The 24,269-nt window shown below is 41.0% G+C and overlaps 1 protein-coding gene across 1 annotated transcript in view; it reads right to left on the bottom strand.

Moving 5' to 3' along the window:
* Positions 1–8,481: 8,481 nt before the first annotated feature.
* The window catches only part of HNRNPLL (heterogeneous nuclear ribonucleoprotein L like), a 28,048-nt gene continuing 12,260 nt past the window's right edge, over positions 8,482–24,269 (bottom strand). The window contains exons 4-13 of the mRNA XM_057396902.1: positions 24,135–24,220; positions 21,840–21,936; positions 21,677–21,749; positions 17,760–17,831; positions 15,829–16,046; positions 15,551–15,672; positions 14,990–15,191; positions 14,062–14,119; positions 13,849–13,947; positions 8,482–9,372 (exon numbers count right to left, since the gene is read on the bottom strand). Of these exons, the coding sequence (XP_057252885.1) occupies positions 9,317–9,372; positions 13,849–13,947; positions 14,062–14,119; positions 14,990–15,191; positions 15,551–15,672; positions 15,829–16,046; positions 17,760–17,831; positions 21,677–21,749; positions 21,840–21,936; positions 24,135–24,220 (1,083 nt within the window). The 3' untranslated portion in view covers positions 8,482–9,316. The remainder of the gene's footprint in view (positions 9,373–13,848; positions 13,948–14,061; positions 14,120–14,989; positions 15,192–15,550; positions 15,673–15,828; positions 16,047–17,759; positions 17,832–21,676; positions 21,750–21,839; positions 21,937–24,134; positions 24,221–24,269) is intronic.

The following is a 24,269-nucleotide window of genomic DNA, read 5'->3' as shown; positions in this document are numbered from 1 at the left end:
TGCAGGCTGAAGTCATTGGCCCATGATTTGCCTCATAATCTCCAGGTCAGATTGTCTTTATTTCTGTGATATTCCACTGCAAGACCAGTCATCACCAAAACTCAATCCCCTGTCAAGCACTTCTGAATGCTCCTTGCTCCGGCTGGCCACATGAACTCACCAGCAAGAAAACAACATCAGCCTTTCAGCAAGTGACCCTGAGCCCTGGAAAGCAGTGGCCAACCTTCGCTGCTAGTCAGGACAGGCCCACAAGGGAACTTCCTCTCTGCTAACTCAGCCCACCAGAGGGAAAAAGCAAAGGTAAGGGATGTAGACATAAAGGAAATAATAATTAAAAAATAAATAAAATCTAAAAAACCTACTTTGAGACAGTAAGTTTCCTGCTTCAATTGACAGGACAAATAAGCTGAGGAGTGGGTGCCAGAATGCCTTTCAGATAATCAGGGGTCTGGCCCAGAGAGGCAAATCACTTGAAATGCTACAGAAGCCCGACAACAGCAGAGCTTCTGATGCTTGGTCCTAAATAGGACCCACTCAGGACCCCGCACATTCTGCCATGGCAGTCTTTTGTATTTCAGATGAACAGAGCAACCCAGGATTGCATTAGCTGGGCTGTGCCTGGCACAAAGGGAATTCAGGACTACATGCCATCTAAAGCCATGTGTGTATTTTATTAGATATATTTATAGGCAGAACCACAGACCCTGAAAGGAACCAGGAGAGGGAGGAGAGGCAGAAGTCTGTTGTGAAAGGTCCATAGGGAAGTAGTTGAAAATGCCTTTGTGGCAATAGTTGCCCTATCTATCCTTCACTGTTCTCGCCTGCTCACTCTCACCAGATTCCTGGCAGAAACCACTATCTCCTGGCTCCATGCAGCCCAGCAGGTAAAACCCATACACGGACAGGTTATTCACACAGCCTTGGCTCCATGCAATGCAACAACCAGCCCAGTGACATTCCCCTACAAAGTGCAGACTTGCATGAGGACAAGGGCAGGCACGTTTGCTACGTCTGTGAGGACCAAGGCAATCCCCAACATCAAGCAAGCTGCATGTGCATGCAGCAAGGTATGTTTCACCATTTCACCACTTCACCAGTAAATCAGGAGGAAGTAGCAAGAAAACAACAGGGAAGTCAAAGATCTTGGGCCTCATGCCTTCATCATGTGCAAGCCACGTGCACAGAGCTACCTTGTACCAAGCCAAAGCTACCTAAATAGCATGCAAAACTCAGTTTTACAGCAATCTACTAGACACTGGTCTGTAAAAACTCAACCAGCCTTGCTCTAAAAGCTCCTCTGCTTTACAGGCCAGCAGCCCAGATATTTGTGGTCATTCTGTACTGCTGGCATAACCTGGAGGTAAAGGTGTGCTCATGTTTTCCCTTCTCCTTTGGTCAACTCCTTGTTAACAGAGCAGATAAGACCAGTATTTCCCAGGTGGAACACAGCATCAGCCTCTCCATCCGCAATTTCCTTAGATCTCAGCAGTGAAACTTGGGCTGTACTTGGAAAGGACACAAAGCAAAATGCAGTCATTATCAGCTTGGTCTCTGGTTACATATCCCTAGTTACAAAGCTGATTCAGAGCTATTGGCAGACTCCTTGCTGAGCTGTAAGGACAAGGGTGGACAAGTTTCTGAGCTACTAGCTTGGGGCAATTTGGCTTTAGGGCTTTGCTGTATCAGGGCAGATGCCCACCCTCCTTGGGTCAGAAGCTAACCTCCCAGCTGGCAGAACTAAGCTCAAACTTCTACACAACTCAAAGCAGGCAGAGGATGACACTGCTGGGAACACTGACCTTCGTGGTCCTTAAAAACAACCAAGCCAATACAAGGTACAGGTAGTCACACAATGACAGGGAAAATGGGGAGTATCAGCACAAGAGGAGTACAACATAGAAGAAGAGTAAGTGCTTGCAAAATGCCTTAAGAGCAGCTTTACATGGAAAGTGACTGCTTCTGAAACAGTTTTAAAAAGTAGCCCCTCTCAAATATGGATCAGCTACGAGTAGCTTATTGGAAGCAGGTCTCCCGTCAAGGCCATTGGGATGGCAGCATGCTGCAAGAAGCAACTCGTTCCTTGGAATGTAAAGCCTGACTGCACACACATACTGTAGATTAACTCATGTCATCAGGGTTTCTTAACTGCTCTGTCCTCAGTGTGAAAGGTTTATCCTTAGCTAGGCATTCCTCAGAAAGGTCTACAATGCAGAGTTCCTGGAAAGCTGAGCCTCTTTTCAGCAGGAAGAAAATGGATGTTGTGTTGCCAGCCTCAGGACAGGAGCTACCACTAGCTCCTCACCCCCCCCCCCCAGTCTAAAAGAATGAGATTAGCTTCTGTTGTCCCTGCATCCCAAATATCCCTGCTCTATTTTCTTATGAACTTTCAAGATGTGCAGAAAACAGAGGAACGAGCCTTGTCTGAAAGCTCTGGGAGATAGGAAGAGCTCCATTTCTTTTTTATGCAATGACAGGGTTATCAAAGTTGCAGACACTGGACGTAATGGTAGAGGCAGGTTGAAGCAACACTTGAATACAGCCAGCGCTGGAGAAACCAAGAAGAGCAGGGTCACACTTGAGCTGTGAACCTGGGGTCCTGAAAGACATGGGGAAGTATTATCACGCTATTTCTCTTTGTGGAGAGAAATTTGTCCTTTAGATTATTAGGGTATGGGTTTTTTATTATTATTAGATGAAAGCTACAGATAAAAAAGGTAAGATAGAGTACATTACTCTGAAATGCTTTGAAATAAGTCAGTAGCGCAGTCCTAATCTGAAATCCTGTGGTTAGTTCTCATTGCTTCACATTAGAAGGACACAAAAGGAGTTAGTGGCACAAAAAGGATTCTTAAAAAGGTGCAGACAAGTCTTTGCCTATATAGCAACAAAAAACATTAAGAACATCCACAGAATTATTGGGAAATGGTTTCATATTTAAGTATAACTAAAATACTGCAGTTTGAGCTCTATCCTCAGAACTCAGGAGTTTGGTTTGGATTTAAAGTGCTCCCCAAGAAGACAGGTGAGTGAGAATTAAGAGCTCAGTGAGTGGGATTCCCACCTTAAACTAGTGATGTTACCGTGCTTCAGACAGAAGCCATGCAATAACTTCAAAAAAGATGAGCCAGGCACTGTCTGACCAGACTATTTGCTAGACACGCTTCTAAAGCCTTAGACAGGGCATGTATTGGTGTCCACCGATTTAATCTGATTTAGCAGTTCCAGTGCTGTGGTTAACAGAACAGAAAACAGAAGTATAATCTACAGTACAAGCCTGCTGTATTAACAAGCCTAAATAAGAGAAAACCTCCCGTATGAAGACAGGCTGAGAAAGTCAGGGCTGTTCAGCCTGGAGAAGAGAAGGCTGCGTGGAGACCTCAGAGCAGCCTTCCAGTATCTGAAGGGGGCCTGTAGGGATGCTGGGGAGGGACTTCCCATTACAGACTGTAGTGATAGGACAAGGGGTAACAGGTTAAAACTTAAACAGGGGAAGTTTAGATTGGCTATAAGGAAGAAGTTCTTTACTGTAACGGTGGTGAGGCACTGGAATGGGTTGCCCAGGGAAGTTGTGAATGCTCCATTCCCAGCAGTATTCAAGGCTAGGTTGGACAGAGCCTTGGGTAACATGGTTTAGTGCGAGGTGTCCCTGCCCATGGCAGGGGGGTTGGAACTAGATGATCTTAAGGTCCTTTCCAGCCCTAACTATTCTATGATTCTATGATTCTAAAATTCAGGAGAGGAGATAATGTAGTAAGCAAGCATTCCAACTAATAATTTACGGGGGTTATTTGACTACTTAATTTTGACCACTTAAATTTCAGTGGAGCACAAACATCTGCAATTTCTTACTAGCTTGAAGACAGATGAGACCACAAATGGAAAGAAGGAACGGTGGTAAGAGAAAACAGGTACTGGCTTATATGAAATTGTATAATTTACATCGTGCATTCTGCAGCAACTGCGAACCTCAGCTATACCCCATGCTAAAAGCCCATTTCAGTGTTTTGTTTTGAATGCTGCTATATTGCCCCTGCCGGGACTAATTTGTATTCCTGGATCCTAGATGCTTTGGAAAAGAGGGTTAATTATCTTGCCTTTTTAATAGCTGCTGGCTCCCTGGCACATTCCTGCAGGAGCACTCATTCCCTTGCATGAAGGCTCACTCAGTCTGCAGCTGCTCCAGGAACACCAGAGAAGGAAGAAGTTAAATAAATCATGCCAGAAATTAAGACCTCACATCAGCAGCTGCAACAGTCAAGAGGAAGAGCAGAGAACCCACCTGAATTTAATGCATGGCTCTAGTCCAGTGAGCTGGCTGTGAAAGACCAGAAGTGGAAGGCTTGGCACAGGACAGATACCAAAGCTTTCTTGAATACAAGAAAAGGGACTGATGTTATTTCCTTTAGAGGAACATGACCAAAGCACAGCACAAGTAATCTGGCTGCATTAGGTTCCTCCACATCCTGTGGGAACTACAATCCTCAGGGAAAGAAATCTTCTATTTTTAACAGGGAAAGAGTATTAAGCATTAGCAGACTTAACATAAATACTTTGTTCTTTTAACTTGTTGATGTAACTGTTTGGAAATGTAAGCTCTTCACCCTTTATCAAATCATATACTTCAGCAATTCAACTTGGGGGACGGGGGGGGCTCATAATCCCAAACAGCTCTTTGTTTCAGCTTATCTCAGACTATGCCCTCACCAGCTTTGGTATGGAGCCCAAATGGCATGCTAGAAACAGCACATTACCATGTGAGCACAACTGCTGACCCCCCTCCACAAGTGTCAGTTTTAATGGTGCAGCTGAGAAGATACTGTCTTACTACTCACTTACCATGCATAAGATATAGCAGGTAAGCGGAAAAGGAGGAAATCCCTTGTTTTACAGATGAAGGAAGACACCAAGCATTTTTCAACTCAGACTTCTCTGCTGAATACTACTGACATTTTCCACATTCCCTTTCTACTCCTAGACCATTGCTGACAGAAGCAAAAGTAGACTGAGAAGAGCCTAAATTAATTTTAAACGTGGTCTTAACAATTAAGAACAAAAATAGCACAAGCTAGAAGAAATGAAGGAAGTGAAAAACACCTCACTTGTAAGACACGATGGCCTTAGGTGAGATCCTGCATAACCCATCACTTCATCCAGCTGCAGTCTGCAAAAGAAATGCAGGTCTAGCGAACTGTCTCACCCCTTGTTCCTCAGTGCCTTCCTTCCAGAGGTCTTGCAGCACCACGTCCTTCGCTTGGACAGGATTCTCCATTTGCTCTTGAGTTTCACAACAAATAAGGTCACACAACATACTTTTCTGTTGCTCTTCAGTAAGGCCCTTCTCACTGAGCTTAGAGCAACACAACCTATGATGCAGGACAGCACCACAGTATCAGCAGCTAACCAACACATTGGACACGCTCTGTGGAGCACCAGACTGCTTTTCCCTTTACGCTCTTCCCTTTCTTTGGGACTGGTGCTACCACAGGACCCAAATCAACAAGGTTTGTTTCCTTAAGGATGACACATTTTTGTGAGAGGGGACCATCAGCTCTTCTATAAGAACATGTCAGAGCATTGCTTGGTCACAGCACCAAACACGCACACTGATACATGCAACCACTTCAAGGCATGTTTTCAGCAGGCCTCTGAAGTTACCTTTTATACACCAGATATATGAAGGTGGGAGGCTCTCAACTAAGGTCAAAATCAGAACAATGGTATTTTGTGCTTTAAGAACTCTCCACAGGAAGCTGAGCCCATAACTAGTGTTTTATTTTCCTGTGCCTTTTTGCACATTATTTCTGGCCAAAGCAATGCAAATGCAAACAAGATTATTTTTGAGATTATTACCACCACTGTAACTGCCACAACAGAATAAACCAATAGGCTGGGGAGACATGAAAACCTGGAATGGGTGAAAAAAAAACAGTAGGAGCTACAGATGTGAGAATACAAGGTATTTCCAAAAGAGGACACAAAAAGATGTTCAAACACATCCCAGAAGTGGAAAAAAGAAAACAAATTTGACCAAGTGTGTTCATGTTGCCAGACTTCAACATATTATTTCACAGAAGAGCCTGCATGTCTCCTCCTAAGCAATCACAGCATTCAAGCAAGTTCAAGTGCTGTTCACAAGAAAACACACAGCAGGAAAAGGAGCAAGTTGCATTTAATTACAACAAAAAGGGTTTCAGCCAGGTACAAGCCAGCTTACCCCAAATGTTATCCCTCACTAAAAGACAGACTTTGTGACACCACATGAAGTTGTATCACTCCTTTCATAAAGCAGGACACCCAAACACTTCCTGAATGTTTTTTTAAATCTTTTCTTGTATCAGCCTAGCGATACACTCTATCTTGCTGTGGCGGTATAGAAAGTCAAAAAGCAACTATTTCCACTTCTTGCATATAAGGAAAAATAAATATAAACAAGGATTAAAGTATCATGAGAGAAGATGAGCAGATTCTGCCTCAATATATACTTATGTCCAATGGAGGGTGATCAATTATAAAAAATAGAAACAAACCAACAAACAAATCCAAGACAACAAACAGTGGAACAGACACAAAGATATTACAGTGTGAATGCCAGGTGCTTAGAAGCAGGGAATGTGCATAGCAATGTTCATTACTTTGCTTGTATGGCTTATGCAAAAGAGACAGGAAAAACTGCACTGAGAGACCACAATGGTTTAATTTTAATCTAACAAGTACAGTAATACCACTGCCAAGTGACAGACAAACTTCCCTCCCCTTGGAGCCACTAGGTCTTCATCTACACAACTGTTCTGGCTCTATTCTGAAGAGCATGAGTATAGGTGAACACACACCTCGTGTGGAAGGAGGAGACCACCCTCATTCCTCCCTGAGGACAAGCATCCTTTCCTGCAGGCCCAAGAGAAGACATTACCTTCTTTTTACAGCAAAACACCAACAAGAAATCTTTCTTGTTCTCAATCATCTTACATGCATAAGATGATTATTTTAAGGAAAAAAAAGTTTGAACAATTTTTCACTCTCCTCTCTTTCCCATGTGCACAGGCTACTCATTTTGCATTTAGGACTTCCAGCTGGTAACAAGTTCTCTCAGATACACCTTGAATTAGTTTGTCCTCTATTTGATCTGGGCAGCCACACAAAAGATGCCTTTCACCTGAACATCTTAGGCACTAAATGCTGTGATCTACTGAAGACACTGATAGATTAAAGTGCTTTTTTTGTAAAACCTGAATGCTTTAAGGGTCACTCATCCTACATCCCAAACTGGACCAACAGATAATATACTATTTTTAATGCCCAACTACAAACAACTTGACCTCTTAAACTACATTAATACAAATAGCAATGCAAGTTACAATGGAATTAACAGGTTTCCACAGAACATTCAAATTGATGGAAAAGAAATGAATGATTAGGAGAGACACTTTACAGCTGAAACTCTAGGCAGCAGAAAACATTTCACTAGCACCCAGCATTTCTGTTGTCAAGTAACGAGATATGGCACACAGCCTTCTATGCTGAAGCTCTCTGGAAGCAATTTCTGGGGGAAAGCACTAAGGTTGAAAGAGTATTAGCAGTGCCCCTAAAACGCAAGTCAGTTTGCCACCTACCAGACAAGAGGCTAAGGTTATTCCAACCCTGTGCAGAAACAGCTGCCATCTAGGAAACCTGATCTGAATACCTGAAATACTCATTACCTGAAGCATGAACAAAATGGAGGTAGACAGGGCAAAAATGAATCATTGTTGATAAGAAAACCCGAAGGACAGCTGACACGTGATCCCTTGTATGATAAGGTGTAACTGCCTTGAAATTAAGAATCTGGAAAATTCAGTCTGTATTTAAAGACGTGCAATACCCACACTGTGTAAACATATCGCAACACAATCTCTTAAGGACAAGCATACTGCACAAATAGTCTTGCTTAAAGGATAGATATGGATAAAATCCATAAAGACAGAACAAAGAGCTTGTATGACAAAACATAAAGTATCTGATAAACTAACTTCTCTCTGATCATTACAAGCAGAACTAAAAAAAGCCCTAAACACTTTGCTGCAAATTCAGAAAGAGGAGCAAACACAGGGCCTACAACAGCTCACAGAATTCCCCTGCTTGGATTCACGTTTCTTAGGGTTTAGCTAAGACACAATTCCAGTTCTAGAAGAGAGAATGGAGGTTTTAAAGTACTGGGACAAAGCAAATCATCTTTCCCAAAGTGAAAGATTTTTCACCTCAATTTCACATCATGTAATTAGTTCCATTATCTGAATCAGATCTAGACTGCCTTAGTTTAAATGAGGCTAGCCAAGTCTACTCATCCTATGAATTCTTTCATGGTCAAAACAGATGTATAAGATCAATCAGACAAAAGAAAACATCAAATTAACTGTCCGGGTATGAGAGAGTATGGTGGGGCTTGCTTTTTGTTTTAACTGGTTTTACCACCTTTGATTCTATTGTGATCAATCTTCTCACATATCCAACTTTTACCATTTAATATGTCATAACCACTATTTAAAAAAAAAAGTCAAGAGGATATGTTAAATACCAAAGATTTAAGTTTAAATTATGGAAAATGAGGATGAACACATTGATACAGGCTTGCAGTTTTAATTTTAAAAGGCCCCTACGGTGGGACTAGCTATAGATGGCATCATGCTAATGCAAATGGAAAATGCGTTGGGTTTAAAAGAAAAATAAGAAAACCACTTTAAATAAGCATGAATTCACACCATACACATGTACATACTTTATCTTCTACTTTAGTTTTGTTTGACTTATAAATCAAGTCTATACCACTAAAAATTCGGTATGTGCAACATTAACCTGATTAAAGCATTTTATAAATACAAGCTTTTTAGTATTGCAACATACTTCACTACTTAACATACTGAAAAACAAGTTCTACATTTAAAATTCTCATGTAATAGCTCTATCTGCCAATTAAAACTACAAATGGAAAAATACTTGCTAATCTTTAACATTATCGAAAATGCAAATATATTTCATTTCTGGAAGAAAACGATCTTGTTTATACTACTGGTGCTTCTTTAGACATTTGAAGATACTACACTATCGAAATACAAACTTTGTAGTAAGCTTACAACATGTACTTCTCAGAGGCAGAAAGAAAAAAATCTGGTTTTTGTATTTATGAAGGAACATCCATTTATTTATAAAACAAGATAAAAGATATTAGAATTAAGTTGAAACAAGGCAACATTAGAACAACCACTTAGAGCTTTGTGAACGAAGTGTAGTTTTAAACTTGCAAATCAAGGTGAATGTAGCTCTTCACATGCTGTCCTCTTCTCTATAAATGGGATGAAGTAGAGAAGCAAAGCTTCAACGTATAAGGGTTGGAGCCATCTGTCAGAAGACAACATACAACATACTCAGGGCGTTTTACTGAGAATAACTCTCCTGCTTATCAAGATCACCATGTATAATCCGATAAGTTGACCAATTCTGTAGATTTAAGGCTCACACCTCCCCGTTTACTCACCAGAGGCCCACAGACACCAGATGACCTGTCAGTTAAGTGTTGATAGTCCACCAGCATTTTTTAGACATAAAACCCAAAAATGGGCAGGGCTGCACCCGGTGCTCCCTGGTGGAGGTCCTCCTGCAGCCGGGGCTGAGCTGGGGGATACTATTAATGGGCTGCAAGATGTCAGGGAAGCTGAGAGGAAGCAGGACCGCTTGCTCCAGGCCCAAACTGTGCAGGGGCCACAAGCATCCACCATAATGCATACAGAAAAGGAGAAGGGTGTCAATGCAGGAATCTGCATTAATTTTGTTAAAAACAAACAACTAAAAACACCAAAAAAGAGGAAGAAGAGGACAATTAAAAGCAAGGGGATTCTGGCAAAATCTGATGTCCCCACTCAGAACAGCTTCGCAGTTCTGCAGGGGGCTAACGAGGAAACACACACCACACCAAATGAACAACCGGCTAGTGCACTGGTAAAGAGGATCACTACCGGTGCCTCCAGGGGAAAGCAGCAGGTTATAGTAGTGGGTGACTCTACTCTGAAAGGCACAGAGGCACCCATCTGTCGGCCTGACCCAGTCTCAAGGAATGTGTGCTGCCTACCAGGGCTAGGATCAGGGATGTGGCAGAGAGGCTGCCTGCTCTAGTAAGTCCCATGGACTATTACCCACTTCTAGTGATCCATGTGGTGTTAGTGATATAGACAGAAGTAGCCTGGAGAACATTAAGAAGGACTACAGAGCCCTGGGAGAGGTGGTTAGGGGCTCTGGAGCTCAGATAGTTGTTTTTTTTTTCATCAATCCTCCAGGTCAAAAGGAGGACCGTGAAAAGGCTAGGTGGATTTGGCAGGTTAATAAATAGTTAGAACAGAGGTGCCATAGTCAGAGGTTAGGTTATTTAGAACATGGGACTTGATTTGGGAGGCCAGGTCTACTGGAGGCTGGCCAAGCTGGTCTTTGGTAGGAAACTTGCCAGGCTGATCAAGGCAGCTTTAAACCAGATATGCTGTGGGAGAAGGGCATCGATCCATCCCAACACTCCCAGTCAGTTGCCAGCACCTATAATAAATGCTCAGAGCAAAGCAGAGCTACTTCAGCCGCTCCAGCCAACAAGTCGGCTTTATTTGGTACTCGGCTAAGATGCCTCTATACAAACGCCCATAGCATGGGGGAATAAACAAAAGGAATTAGAGATGTGTGCATGCCTACAGGGGTACGATATCATTGGCATCATGTAAACATGGTGGGATGGCTACGACTGGAGTGTTGGAATGGATGGTTATAGGCTCTTTAGAAAAGAGAGGCCAGGCAGATGGGGAAGGGGAGTTGCTATTTATCTCAGTGATAGCCTGCAGAATATGGATCTCTGTCTGGGGACAGGTGATCAGTCAACAGAGTTTGTGGGTCAGGGTCAAAGGAAGAACAGCAATGGGGGACATTACTGTGGGGATCTGTTACAGACTGCCTGATCAGGAGGACTCTATGGATGAAGTGCTCTATAGGCAGATAAGAACAGCCTCACGCTCACAGGCCCTTGTCCTCATGGGGGACTTCAACCACCCTGGTATCTGTTGGAGAGACGGTACGGACTGGCAGAAGCAATCCAGGAGGTTCCTCGATTGTGTGGAAGATAACTTCCTCTTGCAAGTAACAGAGGAGCCAACAAGGAAAGGTGCCATGCTTGACCTCATGCTCACCAACAGGGAGGGACTGGTTGGGAATGTGATGCTCCAAGGCAGCCTTGGCTGTAGCGATCATGAGATGGTCATGTTCGAGATCCTCAGGACAGCGAGAAGAGCGTGCAGCAAGTTCACTGCCCTGGACGTCAAGAGAGCAGACTTCAGGAACCTGCTTAGTAAGGTTCCATGTGATACAGCCCTAGAGAGCAGGGGAGCCCAAGACTGCTGGTTGATATTCAAGGATCACCTGCTACAAACTCAGGTGTGTTGTGTCCTGACTAGAAGGAAATGCAGCAGGAGGGCCAGGAGACCTCCATGGATGGATAAGGAGCTGCTGAGGAAACTCAGAGGGGGAAAAAAGAAGCTTATAAAAGGTGGATGTGAGGACAGGCTAAGCTGGGAGGAATGCAGGGATGTTGTCTGGGAAGCTAGGGACCAGGTTAGGAAAGCTAAGGCCCAGTTAGAATTAAACTTGGTTACGGATGTGAATGATAACAAGAAGGGATTCTATGCATATGTAGCAAACAAAAGAGACTACAAACAACGTAGGCCCTCTCCAGAAGCTATGAGAACTGGCTACGCTGGATTTGCAGAAGGCTGAGGTTCTGAATGACTTCTTTGCCTCAGTCTTCACTGGCAAAGTGAGCACATCACCCAGGTCTTGGAAGGCAGATGCAGGGACTGTGAGAATGAAGACCTTAGGCCCACTGTAGAAGAGGATAAGGTTCAAGACCACCTTATGAACCTGAACATGCACAAGTCCACGGGACCTGATGAAATCCATCCACGGGTCCTGAAGGAGCTGGTGAATGAAGCTGCTCAGCCACTGGCCATTGTATTTGAAAAATCATGGCAGTCAGGTGAAGTTCCCAATGACTGGAAAAAGGGAAATATAACCCCCATTTTCAAGAAGGGGAAAATGGATGACCCAGGCAATTACAGACCAGTCAGTCTCACCTCTGTGCCTGGCAAAATCTTGGAGCACATTCTCCTGGAAGGCATGCTAAGGCACATGAAAAACAACAAGGTGCTTGGTGACAGCCAGCATGGCTTCACTAAAGGGAAATCCTGCCTGACCAATCTGATGGCCTTCTATGATGGGGCTACAGAACTGATGGACAGGGGTAGAGCAGTTGATGTCATCTACCTGGACTTGTGCAAAGCGTTCAACACTGACCCACACGACATCCTTGTCTCTAAATTGGAGAGACATCAATTTGATGGATGGACACTCGGTGGATAAAGAAGTGGCTAGATGGCCGCACACAAAGAGTTGTGGTCAATGGCTCAATGTCCAGCTGGAGACCAGTAACGAGTGGTGTCCCTCAGGGATCGGTTTTGGGACCGGTCTTGTTCAACATCTTTGTCGCTGACATGGACAGTGGGATTGAGTGCGCCCTCAGCAAGTTTGCAGATGACACCAAGCTGTGTGGTTCAGTTGATACGCTGGAGGGAAGGAATGCCATCCAGAGGGACCTTGACACACTTGTGAGGTGGGCTGATGCCAACCTGATGAAGTTTAACCATGCCAAGTGCAAGGTCCTACACCTGGGTGGGAGCAATCCCAGGCACAGCTACAGGTTGGGCAGAGAAGAGATTCAGAGCAGCCCTGTGGAGAAGGACTTGGGGGTGTTGGTTGATGAGAAAATGAACATGAGCCGGCTTCAGTGTGCGCTCCCAGCCCAGAAAGCCAACCGTATCCTGGACTGCATCAAAAGGAGCGTGACCAGCAGGTCAAAGGAGGTGATCCTGCCCCTCTACTCTGCTCTCGTGAGACCTCACCTGGAGTATTGTGTGCAGTTCTGGTGTCCTCAACATAAAAAGGACATGGAACTGTTGGAACAAGTCCAGAGAAGGGCCACAAGGATGATCGGGGGAGCTGAAGCACCTCCTTTATGAAGACAGGCTGAGAAAGATGGGGCTGTTGAAGCCTGGAGAAGCTGCATGGAGACCTCATAGCAGCCTTCCAGTGTCTGAAGGGGGCTTACAAGGATCCTAGGGAGGGGCTCTTCATTAGGAACTGTAGTGATAGGACAATGGGTAATGGGTTCAAATTTAAACAGGGGAAGTTCAGGTTAGATATAAGGAAGAAGTTCTTTACTGTGAGGGTGGTGAGGCACTGGAACAGGTTGCCTGAAGGACTGGTAAATGCCCCATCCCAGGCAGTGTTCAAGGCCAGGTTGGACACGAGTCTTGGGTGACATGGTCTAGTGTGTGGTGTCCCTGCCCTTGGTAAGGGGGTTGGAACTAGATGATCTTTAGGTCCTTTCCAACCCAAACCATTCTGTGATTCTATAATTATCCACTAAGTTTGATTTTGCTAAAAGTGGAATTCCTGCCTTCCTTCTTTTTATCCCAAACCAATTGGGTTTTTTCACTTTCTTTCCAGAACTTTAAAATTGTGGAGCATGTTTTGAGTTCTACAGGTTGACTCAAACCCTAAGAAAAATGAATGCCATTTAGACAGAAAGTAACAGAACCTAAACTGGAGATTAAATACTGTATTTATATACTACATTATGTGTGTGTGTATATATATGTAATAGCATATATAAATACAACAAGAACACCGTTTCTAGCTGCAGGCTGAGGTGCTGAAGGCTCACCTTTTACAAAGGTAGTAATCAACATGAAAGAAAAAAATATAGCAGTAAAATCACTAAAATTGACTTACTTGGGACTCTTATCTGGTAGTGATTAAGTACAGTGAGAGCTTCCACTGCATCTGTCTTACATTCCCATTCCAAAAGACCAGACAGTGTTTTGGCAGAGGCTGTCAGAATGAGAAACGAAAAAAAAAAGGGAAGGAGGGGATGAGTGAAGTCTCCTTTGCTCTTATCAAAACTGGAATTCAAATATTTCCCCAAACAGGTCAAAGTTTACTTACGTTTTGGATCAAACACTTTGTATTTAATAAAGCTGAGAACTTCATGATCCTCACATAGCTGTCACAAAAATAAAACAAGAGGTAAAACTCCACTAAAAATGCACATAAACACATTACCAAAATTTCTAAGCTCCAAAAATGAAAACACCAACTCTTAAAGAGAATTTATGGCAAATTAGTATTTTCAAAATATGCTTGGATTGGAAACTCTTTAGAACACCATTCTGTAGTGTGCAAAACAAGGTTCCTATATCTGTGCTGTCCCATGAGAAATGATTTTTTTGGTACAAAAATTGTTGGAATACTGCTACCTCTACTACCTCAAGCAACATTTTAAAAAAAAAAAACAAGCTCTTCTTTTTGACATGCTCACTTCAACCCAGCAGCTCAGAAGCTGTACATACAAGCACGTCACTCATGAGCCAGACTTAACCTTCAGACAGAGCTTGAAAAAACTTTATATTGAACTGAAAAAGAACTTGCTGAATCATCATCAGTTTTAGCACTGCCTCCACTTAAGCAGCCCAGTATTGCATGTTTTAAGCATACAGAGTTCATTTAAGACTGAACTGTGCAAACTGTTTCAGGTGCATGCACCTTTCCATTCTGAACCACCTATCAGTCATTTAAGTAACCATCTCAACAAGTCAGTAAATCTTTCGTGAATTGTAGTCCTAACTTTCCCTATAGTTGAATTTATGCGAGTCTTTTCCCCTTCCTCCACAAAAATTCCCAAACACATTAAACTCAACTTTAGTTCCAAGAGAGAATGCCAGAATTGTGAAAATATAGCAGCTTCTATACAGAGAGGCTACAAACCCATTTTAAAAAAACAGTCCTCTCAGTTATTTCTCTTCAAAAGTAGCACAGTGTAAAGCTAGGATAGAGCCTCAAAGCACTGTATGTCACAGTCCTTTCAACTGCCTACCTTTACAAATGTTTCTTCAGTTACACACAGAGGAACATTATAATAATGCAGCACACAAGAGGGTGGTTGGATAATGTTCTTAGATGCTTGGCCAGCACTGGTGAAGCGATTATTCTTACTCATTGCAAAATCCTTGTAACTACTTGTGCCATCCTCCAGTTCAAATATCTGGCTTGGAACTACTGAATGCTGCTTGGAAACACTGGGATTTAAGGATATATATAGTTAAAGCTTCTTAAATAATTAAGACTTACATGCAGATTATTGATCTAACCAGAACAGAGATGACATTTCTTTACAATTTGAAATAGAAGGAGAACAGATGGGTTGGATTTGATACCTTCCCTTAAAACGAAAGGATGTACAAGACACATTAGGGGATACAGTTATTAACAGCCAATACATGTAATTCCCATATGCTTTATTAGTAGAAATAAAATAATAAATAGCGACAAATAAATAATAGTTGCAAATTGATAACAGAACAATGAGATACTGTCTGGTTGCAACCTCATTCCATCTGCCCTCTGGTAGACTATTAATCTGATAAAACATATTTACCAGACATTAAGTCTCTTTCCAAATAACTTGACATTGTTGAGATGTGTGACAGCTCTTTCCACAGCATACTCATCACCCATTTCAACCAGTGCCGTGCCTGGAATAGTCTTCATAAATTTCACCTAAAACAGAAAAGAGAAAAAAATGACATTGCAACAGCCTAACCAAGAGTTCTATAAATCATCAGGTAATAGTTTTAGATCATCTCAGACAAGTTTTTTCCAAAACAACTGAAATTACTATAGTAGTTTCCAAGTTTCTAATAAATTATGCCTTACCTTCTCAATGTTGCCATACAAGCAGAACAGGTTGAAGACCCTTGAACAGTTCATCTTTAGCTGATGCAACCCGCTAACCATGACAACTGACCCAGAAGGATTTCCACCATGCATGTAAGAGGAGGACGCCTGGGGCAACGGATAAGCAACAAGTTCTGGAGTGTCCCGAGACCCCATTCGGTACCGGCTTGGCAAGGGCAACAAAGGACCATGTGACCCTAAGGAGATGAAAGACCATGCTTTCATATTGTATGAAACAAGTTTCACTACTTAATCTTGCATTAAAGCCCACACAGGTAATGGGTAATTAAAGGAGGCGGGGGGAAAATGTTACAGCAGTTTCCATTAGTTCTTTTTCCAATTAAGAAAAAAAACAAACTGCATCACCAAAAACCTAAACCAACCACAAAAACAAACAAGCAAACAAAAAACCCTTTTCTATTTCCCTTAATGTTGCAAGTCTGTTCTTACATTAGCAGATAAGGAGGAAGGAGCTGTTTCATGGTATTGCTTTTACACAAGTGGAAAAACGTATTTCAGTAATTATAAAAATAGTATCTTCCCTGCACCACACAGAAGGCTTGAACATAAACCTATCAGAAGAAATATCTGACATAAACCTTCAGCAGTATTGCCATATCTACTTTCAGAGCTACATGACACCAAGAAAGAATACTACATAGTAGGAAAAACAAACCAGAAGGAATGAACTCTTAGCCAGACGTCAGCAGAGGAAATAACACAGCTCTTCTTCCACAGACAAGAGATGAAGCCAGAAAACTGCCTTTCTACAAACAGCTCAATTGGAAGAAACAGGAACACTTAAACCCCTGCATTAATGCAAAATTAAGCTGTCCTATGTTCCACTACAGATAAAGTGACCAGTTTCACAGAAATAAACAATCTTTCTCTCTTTCTCTCTTTTTTTTTCCCCCCATGAAGAGAAATAACTAGTATGCAATACCTTTCTATAAGAAACATCAGTATTACAGACAAGGAGATGGTCCCTGCTGTTCTGAGACAAATACGAAGTGAAATTCACGTAAACCAAGTATTAAAGGAACCTTTTGTCCTTTTTTTCCCCAGAAAAAGCAGTAATGAGAGTTAAACAGTGGTATAGGAGGAGACAGCCACATTTCTTAAGAGAGAAGGATGTATCAGAAAAATGAAAAAAGATTATCAGTGAATACAAAGTAGAACTCAGGAACTCTGGAGATTTGAAAAACCTTTCGAAAGAGTAGGTAGGTCAACCTACACTGTAAAATATCATGAATATATCTGTAAATAAAGAGGCAAGACAAATCACACTGCATCTGACAGTTGAGTGATTAACTAGAAAAGTCAAATCTAACTGGAACCAAGACCTCAGGGTTGAGAAACCCAAGTCCCAGCACATGAAAGTGACAGCAGATCTTCATCTACAGATAGCACTGGTAACAACTACAGCACTTCACAGCACTAATTCCAAAACATCATTCTTATACAGTCACAGTTATAACTTTTCTGAATTAGCTAAATTAAAAGAAACACAAAGCTCACAATTCTTGCATGCAAGAACATCAAAGAGCTTTGTGCTGCGTGAAACCATTGATCAAGATGTGTTGCCATTTTCTAGAAGCAAGCTGCTTTCCCAGTATAGATGTCATTTTCCATCCATTGCTACGGCGATAGCAATTGAAAGGAAATATTCTTTCAAGGGATGAATTTGTAGAGCTGGATGCTCTCTGCAAAAGGAAGAGGTGCGGCAACAATGCACATAGATTTTAGTCCATCACTAGCATTTTCAGAACATGGACTGACAGCACCGCATGTACAGCACAATAGTGAACTGCTCATGCTGTAATGGTCCATAGTTCAACATTGATTGAATATTTAGAATTCCACATTACATACAAAGAAATCAAAACCACCTGCCATCCTATGTTACTTACCATAACCATCATGTCTAAATGATGATGGATGCTCTCCCAAAATAGCTTGCCTCTGCCGGCCCTTCCCTCTGTCTAACATGTGGGAAGGGAAAGAGAACAGTTTAGTATGCACAACTATGCACCCAATTTCTCCAGTTAAGACACAAAGTTTTTAGTTAAAACGCAAAAAGTAATTTGAGTCCTTGTTAATTTTATGAACAATTTCTCATTCATAATACGTCTAAAACCACAAGCTGTAACCCTGGGACACCAGAATTAAAAAGACTGCCATCTGTGTAACAAATTGCACTTAACTGACTGGGGGCAGTGGCCAATGAGGAGATGCAGATATTTAAAGTTTACGGAAATACCCAATAGTTTTCCTAAACAGACACCACACATTAGTATAGATAACACCATACAGCAGGATTTACCTATGTGTCTCTTAAAACAAATTTGAAATGCAGTACTTTTGAAAGACAGTACCTGAATCATAATATTAGCTTCAACAGCAACACATTTTCAAAGTAGGCTTCTTTCAAGAAGTTTCAGCATAAGCCAACAACAACCTGTATTACATGGTTTCATAATCAGTAAACAGAGAGCATTACATACGTGTACATATATATTTACAGAACACCTACTGATTTATGGGCGTGCTGAAAGGATTGTACATTATTGCATTATCAGCAGCACATAACAGTTCAACTGAAGAAAAACATCACTGAATAATGCATTTAAAACAACGCTCAATCCTTTAAGAAAACCCAGTTCTCTAGGATATAAAGTTAAGCAAGGGGTCTACATTACTGGAGAAAAGCAATGCATCACAGCCAAAGCTGTATTTTTTTAAATCAGACCCATTCTGCATGATAAAAACTAAACTTACAGATTTCTTTGTGGTAAGCAACAACTGGTTTCTCACAATTAAAAAAGCCACATTGAAAAGATGGGAATTGTTGTAAACTGATACACGTTTTGCCCCAGGAAATTTAAGTATGATTCTATGACTGCCGAAAACAGCAACTCCAGCCCAATGCAGCTGGAGGTACTTCCTCTGAAAAAACAGAAACTATTTGCATTACACAACACAACAATGGGAAATGAAAACACATGTGCCCTTTCTGCTCAGGGTTTTGAGGACAGGTTCCAACTCAGATATTTACTTTGGCAATAAAGCCTGCAGAAAGAACAGTGCCAAATGCTTTCAAACATATAGAAGAAAGGCTACTTTTATCAAGTTTTGTTCCTCCATTCCCTCTTCAGGGTAACAGCTCAGTTCTTGCCTCTAAAAAGCAAATGGGCAGTCATATCAAGTATTTTAGGCATTTAAACTATATGCAGTAATCTTTCAGGAAAATCAAGTTTATAATTCTAGTCTACGGAGCTAAATCCTTTGAAACTGCACACAGTAATAAAGGACCATATTCTTCAAATAAAGAAATCTGGGGGAACACTGTTTGACAAATATTTCCTCCCTGTGATGGTGTAGTCCAAACCCCCATACTTGTTCCTTCCTTGAAGTCCCACACTCGTGTCAATAAATCTACTTGTAAAAACAGGCATTGAAACACAAGACCTGATCTGTGTTAAAAATAATTCTGAAAGGAAAGATTCTTTATAATATTTTTTAAGTCTGGGATTTGTTGTTCTTTGCTTTTGTTTTCAAATCACGTCCTTGAGTCACTGCGTCTGCTGGTATTACCCCCAAAAGGAATGTTCCAAGCTATAGTTTGAGCTTTCTGGCTAAAAGCAATTAGAATAGTAAAGGTCAGTGGTTTCCTTTTTTTTTTTTTTCAATCTAATGCAATATGTGTTCAAAGCATCAGGTACTTGTTAGGAAGCTTACTTAAGTGGACAAATACAATATGCAAGTCTGTAATATGTTACCATAGGAACTGTAAGCAAAATACACTTCTTTCCTAAGATTTGAGGGGGAGTTTGTGAAATTCTGAAAGGCTATATTAGCATGTCTGTCCTCAGAATTAAATTGCTTTGGGCTAAGACTTTGATTGCTATAGTCAGAGTCCTACAGTTCAGGTCACATTAAGTTCAAAAGCCAAACAACACTACTGCAGGACTTAGCTGAAGTACAAATATGAAACCTCTCTCAAAAAAGCAGCAAAACCACTTCATTCCTTTATAGGAAAAATTGCTCTATATGCCTGCCTTCTCAAAGACATTTCAGTGTTCACTCAAAAATTATGTTCCCATTTTCTAGATAAATGGGTCACAATAAGTGAAAAATTATGATATATACAATATATTATATATACGTATCAAATCCAAGTCTAATTCTTTTCCTCTTACATGTAGTAGAGGGATGTATAGCAAATAGAGACAGGCTGTCAAAGTAATAATGTAACCTATGAAAGAACAAGACATAGGTATCCTGTGTTTTTCATTTCCCACTGTTTTCTCTAGCTTGGGGAACCTTTAGTCCATACAGCCATAGCTATTTGAAGGCCAATTACATAATGTAATTAGATGCACAGCGTTACAAGTGAGCTTCTGAACACTGCAATAATCAAAAGACATGAGGGTCAAATTAATCCTTCAGGTTTTTCAAATTCAAACCTTCATATCTTTTTCTTGCCCTTGAGCTTCTTCAGACTTCTTTTTTTAGCTCAGGAATTTGAGAAAAAAAAAACAACTGAATCCTGATACAAACAGTCATAATCAACCAATACTGTAGCTCCCTTGTTAACTTTTTACAAGAACTTAATTCAAGCCCTAAGTTTTTAGTTGTACAACAGTTTTACAAGCCCAGTGTCTCTGCAGAATTACTCTGAAGTGCATATTGCTTGAGACGGCCAAAGCCCTGGTTCTCATATAGCCTTTCATAAGTAGATAATCTACCTTGGACACATTGTCTTCACTTTTCTAACTTTACATTGCACACGTTATTGTACAGAAGTTACTGAACACTGCACTCAAAAGATACAGATCATTATTTTTTAATAAACACTTTACATGAGTTAGGCTACACAGCAGTTTGTCTTTACATATATAGTTATAGTTCCCACTGACATGAGTTAAGCTCTGGTAATTTTTACAGCTGAGTATTTAAGAGACAGTATGACTGTACCAATTATGAATCTCCCTATTTTAATACTTAAAAAAACCTGAGGGGACCTATCTGATATTGCACTGCTCATTTCCAGCTGTCTACAGATAAAGTTTAAACATCCCTACTAGACAGTATTTACACTAAGACTGAATGCAACTCTCACATACAGCAAGTAATAAAAATATTACAACATCAATGATATCAACAAGACAGATTCTTAATTTTGGAGGTTCTCAAATTTTCAGTTGTAATTTTAAGGGAAATAAGCCAGCATACATACAATCATGAACAGAATGGGTACAGTCTTATGTTATTCATCCCATACAAATCTGAAGTACTGAAAGTGTCCTCCTTTAAAAACTTGTGGTGATGGTGCATGCAGTATGCAGACAAGGTGAATTGCAAGTCTGAGTTTTTCAGAGGGTTTGTTTGTTTGTTTGGGGGTTTTTTGCTGATGCCGATGTGGTGCATGATGAAGTGTAGAGTCAGCCTGCTGAAGTCCTCTATCCTTCTTAATGCCTCGTCCAACATAGGGGAAAAGAGTCCTTTCGAAGGAGAAGCAGTGTGCAAGTTTGTAGTTTGTAAGGAATAGTCTGTACCAGGTTTCCTCTCCTCCAAAGGGAGAGAGCTGCTTGGAGAAATGCAAGTCCTTGAGAACTGCGAAGGTGCTTGGAGGTGTGGGCTCCTTGTTGAACTAAATGGCTCAAGCACACGGCAGTAGGGGGGAACTAGGGCTCAGGGTTAATTTCCTGGCTTGTAAGTACAGCCTTCAGCAGCACTTTGAAATGACTATTGCGATACAGCCTGACCATGTATAAAGGATTGTCATTAGTACAAACATCTACAGCAATAACATATGAAAACCTACCTCGTCGGCCCAGATATGGTTTAGTGTAGTCCCAACTATCATTGTCGTTTCTAATGACATTGAGTCGAGTTGGCTGTTCAAATAAAGTAAAAGCAAAAAAAAGGTTAAGTCTCAATTATACATGTATTTCTAGAAAAATTAAAAGAAAAGGTCCGAGCATTACCCTTGCATATTCAATTTTTAGTGTGCAGCATCCTGCATAGATATCTGCTCCATTAAGTGCAGCCTTCGCCTTCTGGGCGCAAAACACTGATTCAAACATAGACATAATGTTAAGGATTTTTTTTTCCCCCAGGTGTCTCATTCATGCCCCTTTCTTCTCATATGGTTTCATATTTGTAGCCTGCAGATATTTCATTATCATATACAAGATTTCTATACAAACTTCAATATATAAATCACCAACAAATATATATGGGTTCAACTTATGTTAACCATCTCATTTTGAGATGTAAGCAGCACATAATGAGACTGTTTATAAATTAGTAAATTCTTCAGTATGGATAACATACATGTAAGCTTGCTTTTTGCTATGATCTTATGCCAGTTGGAAGGGGATATTTTCATCAGAAGACACAGAAAGTTACCAGCAAGCCTAGAGAATACTTGAAGGGAAACTTCAAGCTGCAGCATTTGGGAAGGGATTGGAGCTCAGGGCGAGAAGGCGTGACTTAAAGACAATGCATCCCTTTTCACCACTAGCATTAGCTAGACACCTCTGGGTAGGGAAAACATGAACTCAGTAATCACTTTACAGCGAAAAACTGAGGAAAACTATAGCCTCTTTAGCTTATTAGCCAAATAAAATCACAGAACTAAGAGAGATACTTTGAGTGACCAAATAATCATCTTGCATCAAAAAATACAAGCAGCAAACTGCTTTAAATTTCCTGCCCAAGGCAGTTGCATTTACCAGGCTCCAAATGTAGGTTATTTCATATCCTCTATATAGAGTATGACCTATGACTAGCAGAAAAATGTACCTGAGCCTTGGCACATGGTAATCCATGATCTCATACATACTCAATAATCATACATACTCAATAACATACGGTGTCAGAGAACTTGAACCTTGCAGCAGACCATCCTGCAATGTAATGTAATGACATTTTGGAAGTAGTCTGTATCAACAGCGTATCTCCTGTGTTTTACCACATTCCTGCAAACCAACTTCTAAGGTGATGTAGGTTCACTGTGGAAGGTAAGAGTGAAAAGAGTTAAGCTTCACAGGCCTCTAAGAAATTACTAGACACTGACCAGAACTGTGGGAGCACATCTGCAAAAGTAATGGGTACTGCAGTTAGCACTGAAATTTGTGTCAATTTTTGAACTTTTCAGGCAACACTTGTCATGAAGCTGACTGTTTTTCCCCCACGGAGCTGTTCACCTACACTGCTGCATTACTTTGCTCACATTTTGAATTTTCTTTCAATTGCTTGTTGGTTTGGTTTTCAAAAGGCATGTTGCAGAATTTAAATCAAAGGACAGAAGCACAGTAGTCTCAGATTATGTGCAGGATCCTCTATATAACTTCCCTAATCTTTCATAAAATGCAGAATAACCCCCAACTGTACAAGTCATCTGCTCCAGAAAACACTGCTTACCACAAACTCAATACACAGTAAGTCAAACTACTGCCTGTTAGGACATACAGTTTAAGTCTTCTACATAGACAAACAGCAGTTAGCTTGCTTTTATGGAAGTCAGAGTAATTCTTTTGGCCTGGCAAATCATTAATGCAACCACTGGTTAAGTCACACATTACCGAAGAGACCCACTAATGAAGCCTGCTACATCGGTAGCATCTGAAATTACAAAAGGATTTCTGAGATTTTGGTACAGTTTTGTCCAGGTAACAGCTCTGAAGTGGAGGGTAATCAGCCTCTAGGAAGAAGGCTATCAGAGTTTTATAAACTAAGGCATAATCATATGAGACTTTGGACTTTGCAAACCACAGTAACACATTAACAACTCTGAACAGTCACCCTATGTACAACTTAACACTACAGATAGAGTAAACAGTAGGATAACAATGCATGGGGAATTTCCCCAACACATGATGAACAGGTCAAGGAGGCCCAAGTTGGTCCCAAGCAGTATATATTAGGACTATTTTAGAGGAGTCTGAAGAAGTCAAACTGCACTTCTGCAATCCCTCACCCATTTCTTGAGTATCAATACCAGCAGAGGCCATGAAGCTTTGTGTATAATGTGTTATCAAACCAAGAACATTTCATGCCTGCCTTAGGGCCACCTATAAACATGGTTATCAAGACTATTGTTGACAACATCATTTTCCTATAAAGATTAAATGTTTAAGTGCTTGCAGACATACAGAAATCATCATGTCTTACACAGAAACTAAAAAATAATTTGGTCTCAAAATTACACAGTATTTATGGCATCTGCAGTCAAAAACCTACAGAAAAAAAAAATCAATCACACTCAAAAAGGATATTCAACCATCGCTTGTATTCCGTTTCTCTTGAATATAACAATGCGCTGAACTTTTCCAACAGGGTTGCACACAGTATACAAGACATCCTAAGGAAGAAGAAAAAAATGTTTTAGTCAGATGTGACATTTCAAACAA

Source organism: Pezoporus wallicus, unplaced genomic scaffold, assembly GCF_028554395.1.
Source record: "Pezoporus wallicus isolate ANWC-B61680 ecotype Strahan unplaced genomic scaffold, APGP_CSIRO_Pwel_v1 contig_7265, whole genome shotgun sequence".
In the NCBI taxonomy this organism is placed as follows: Eukaryota; Metazoa; Chordata; class Aves; order Psittaciformes; family Psittacidae; genus Pezoporus; species Pezoporus wallicus.
The sequence above is the reverse complement of the archived record's forward strand: the minus strand, read 5'-3'. Positions and strand labels throughout refer to the sequence as shown.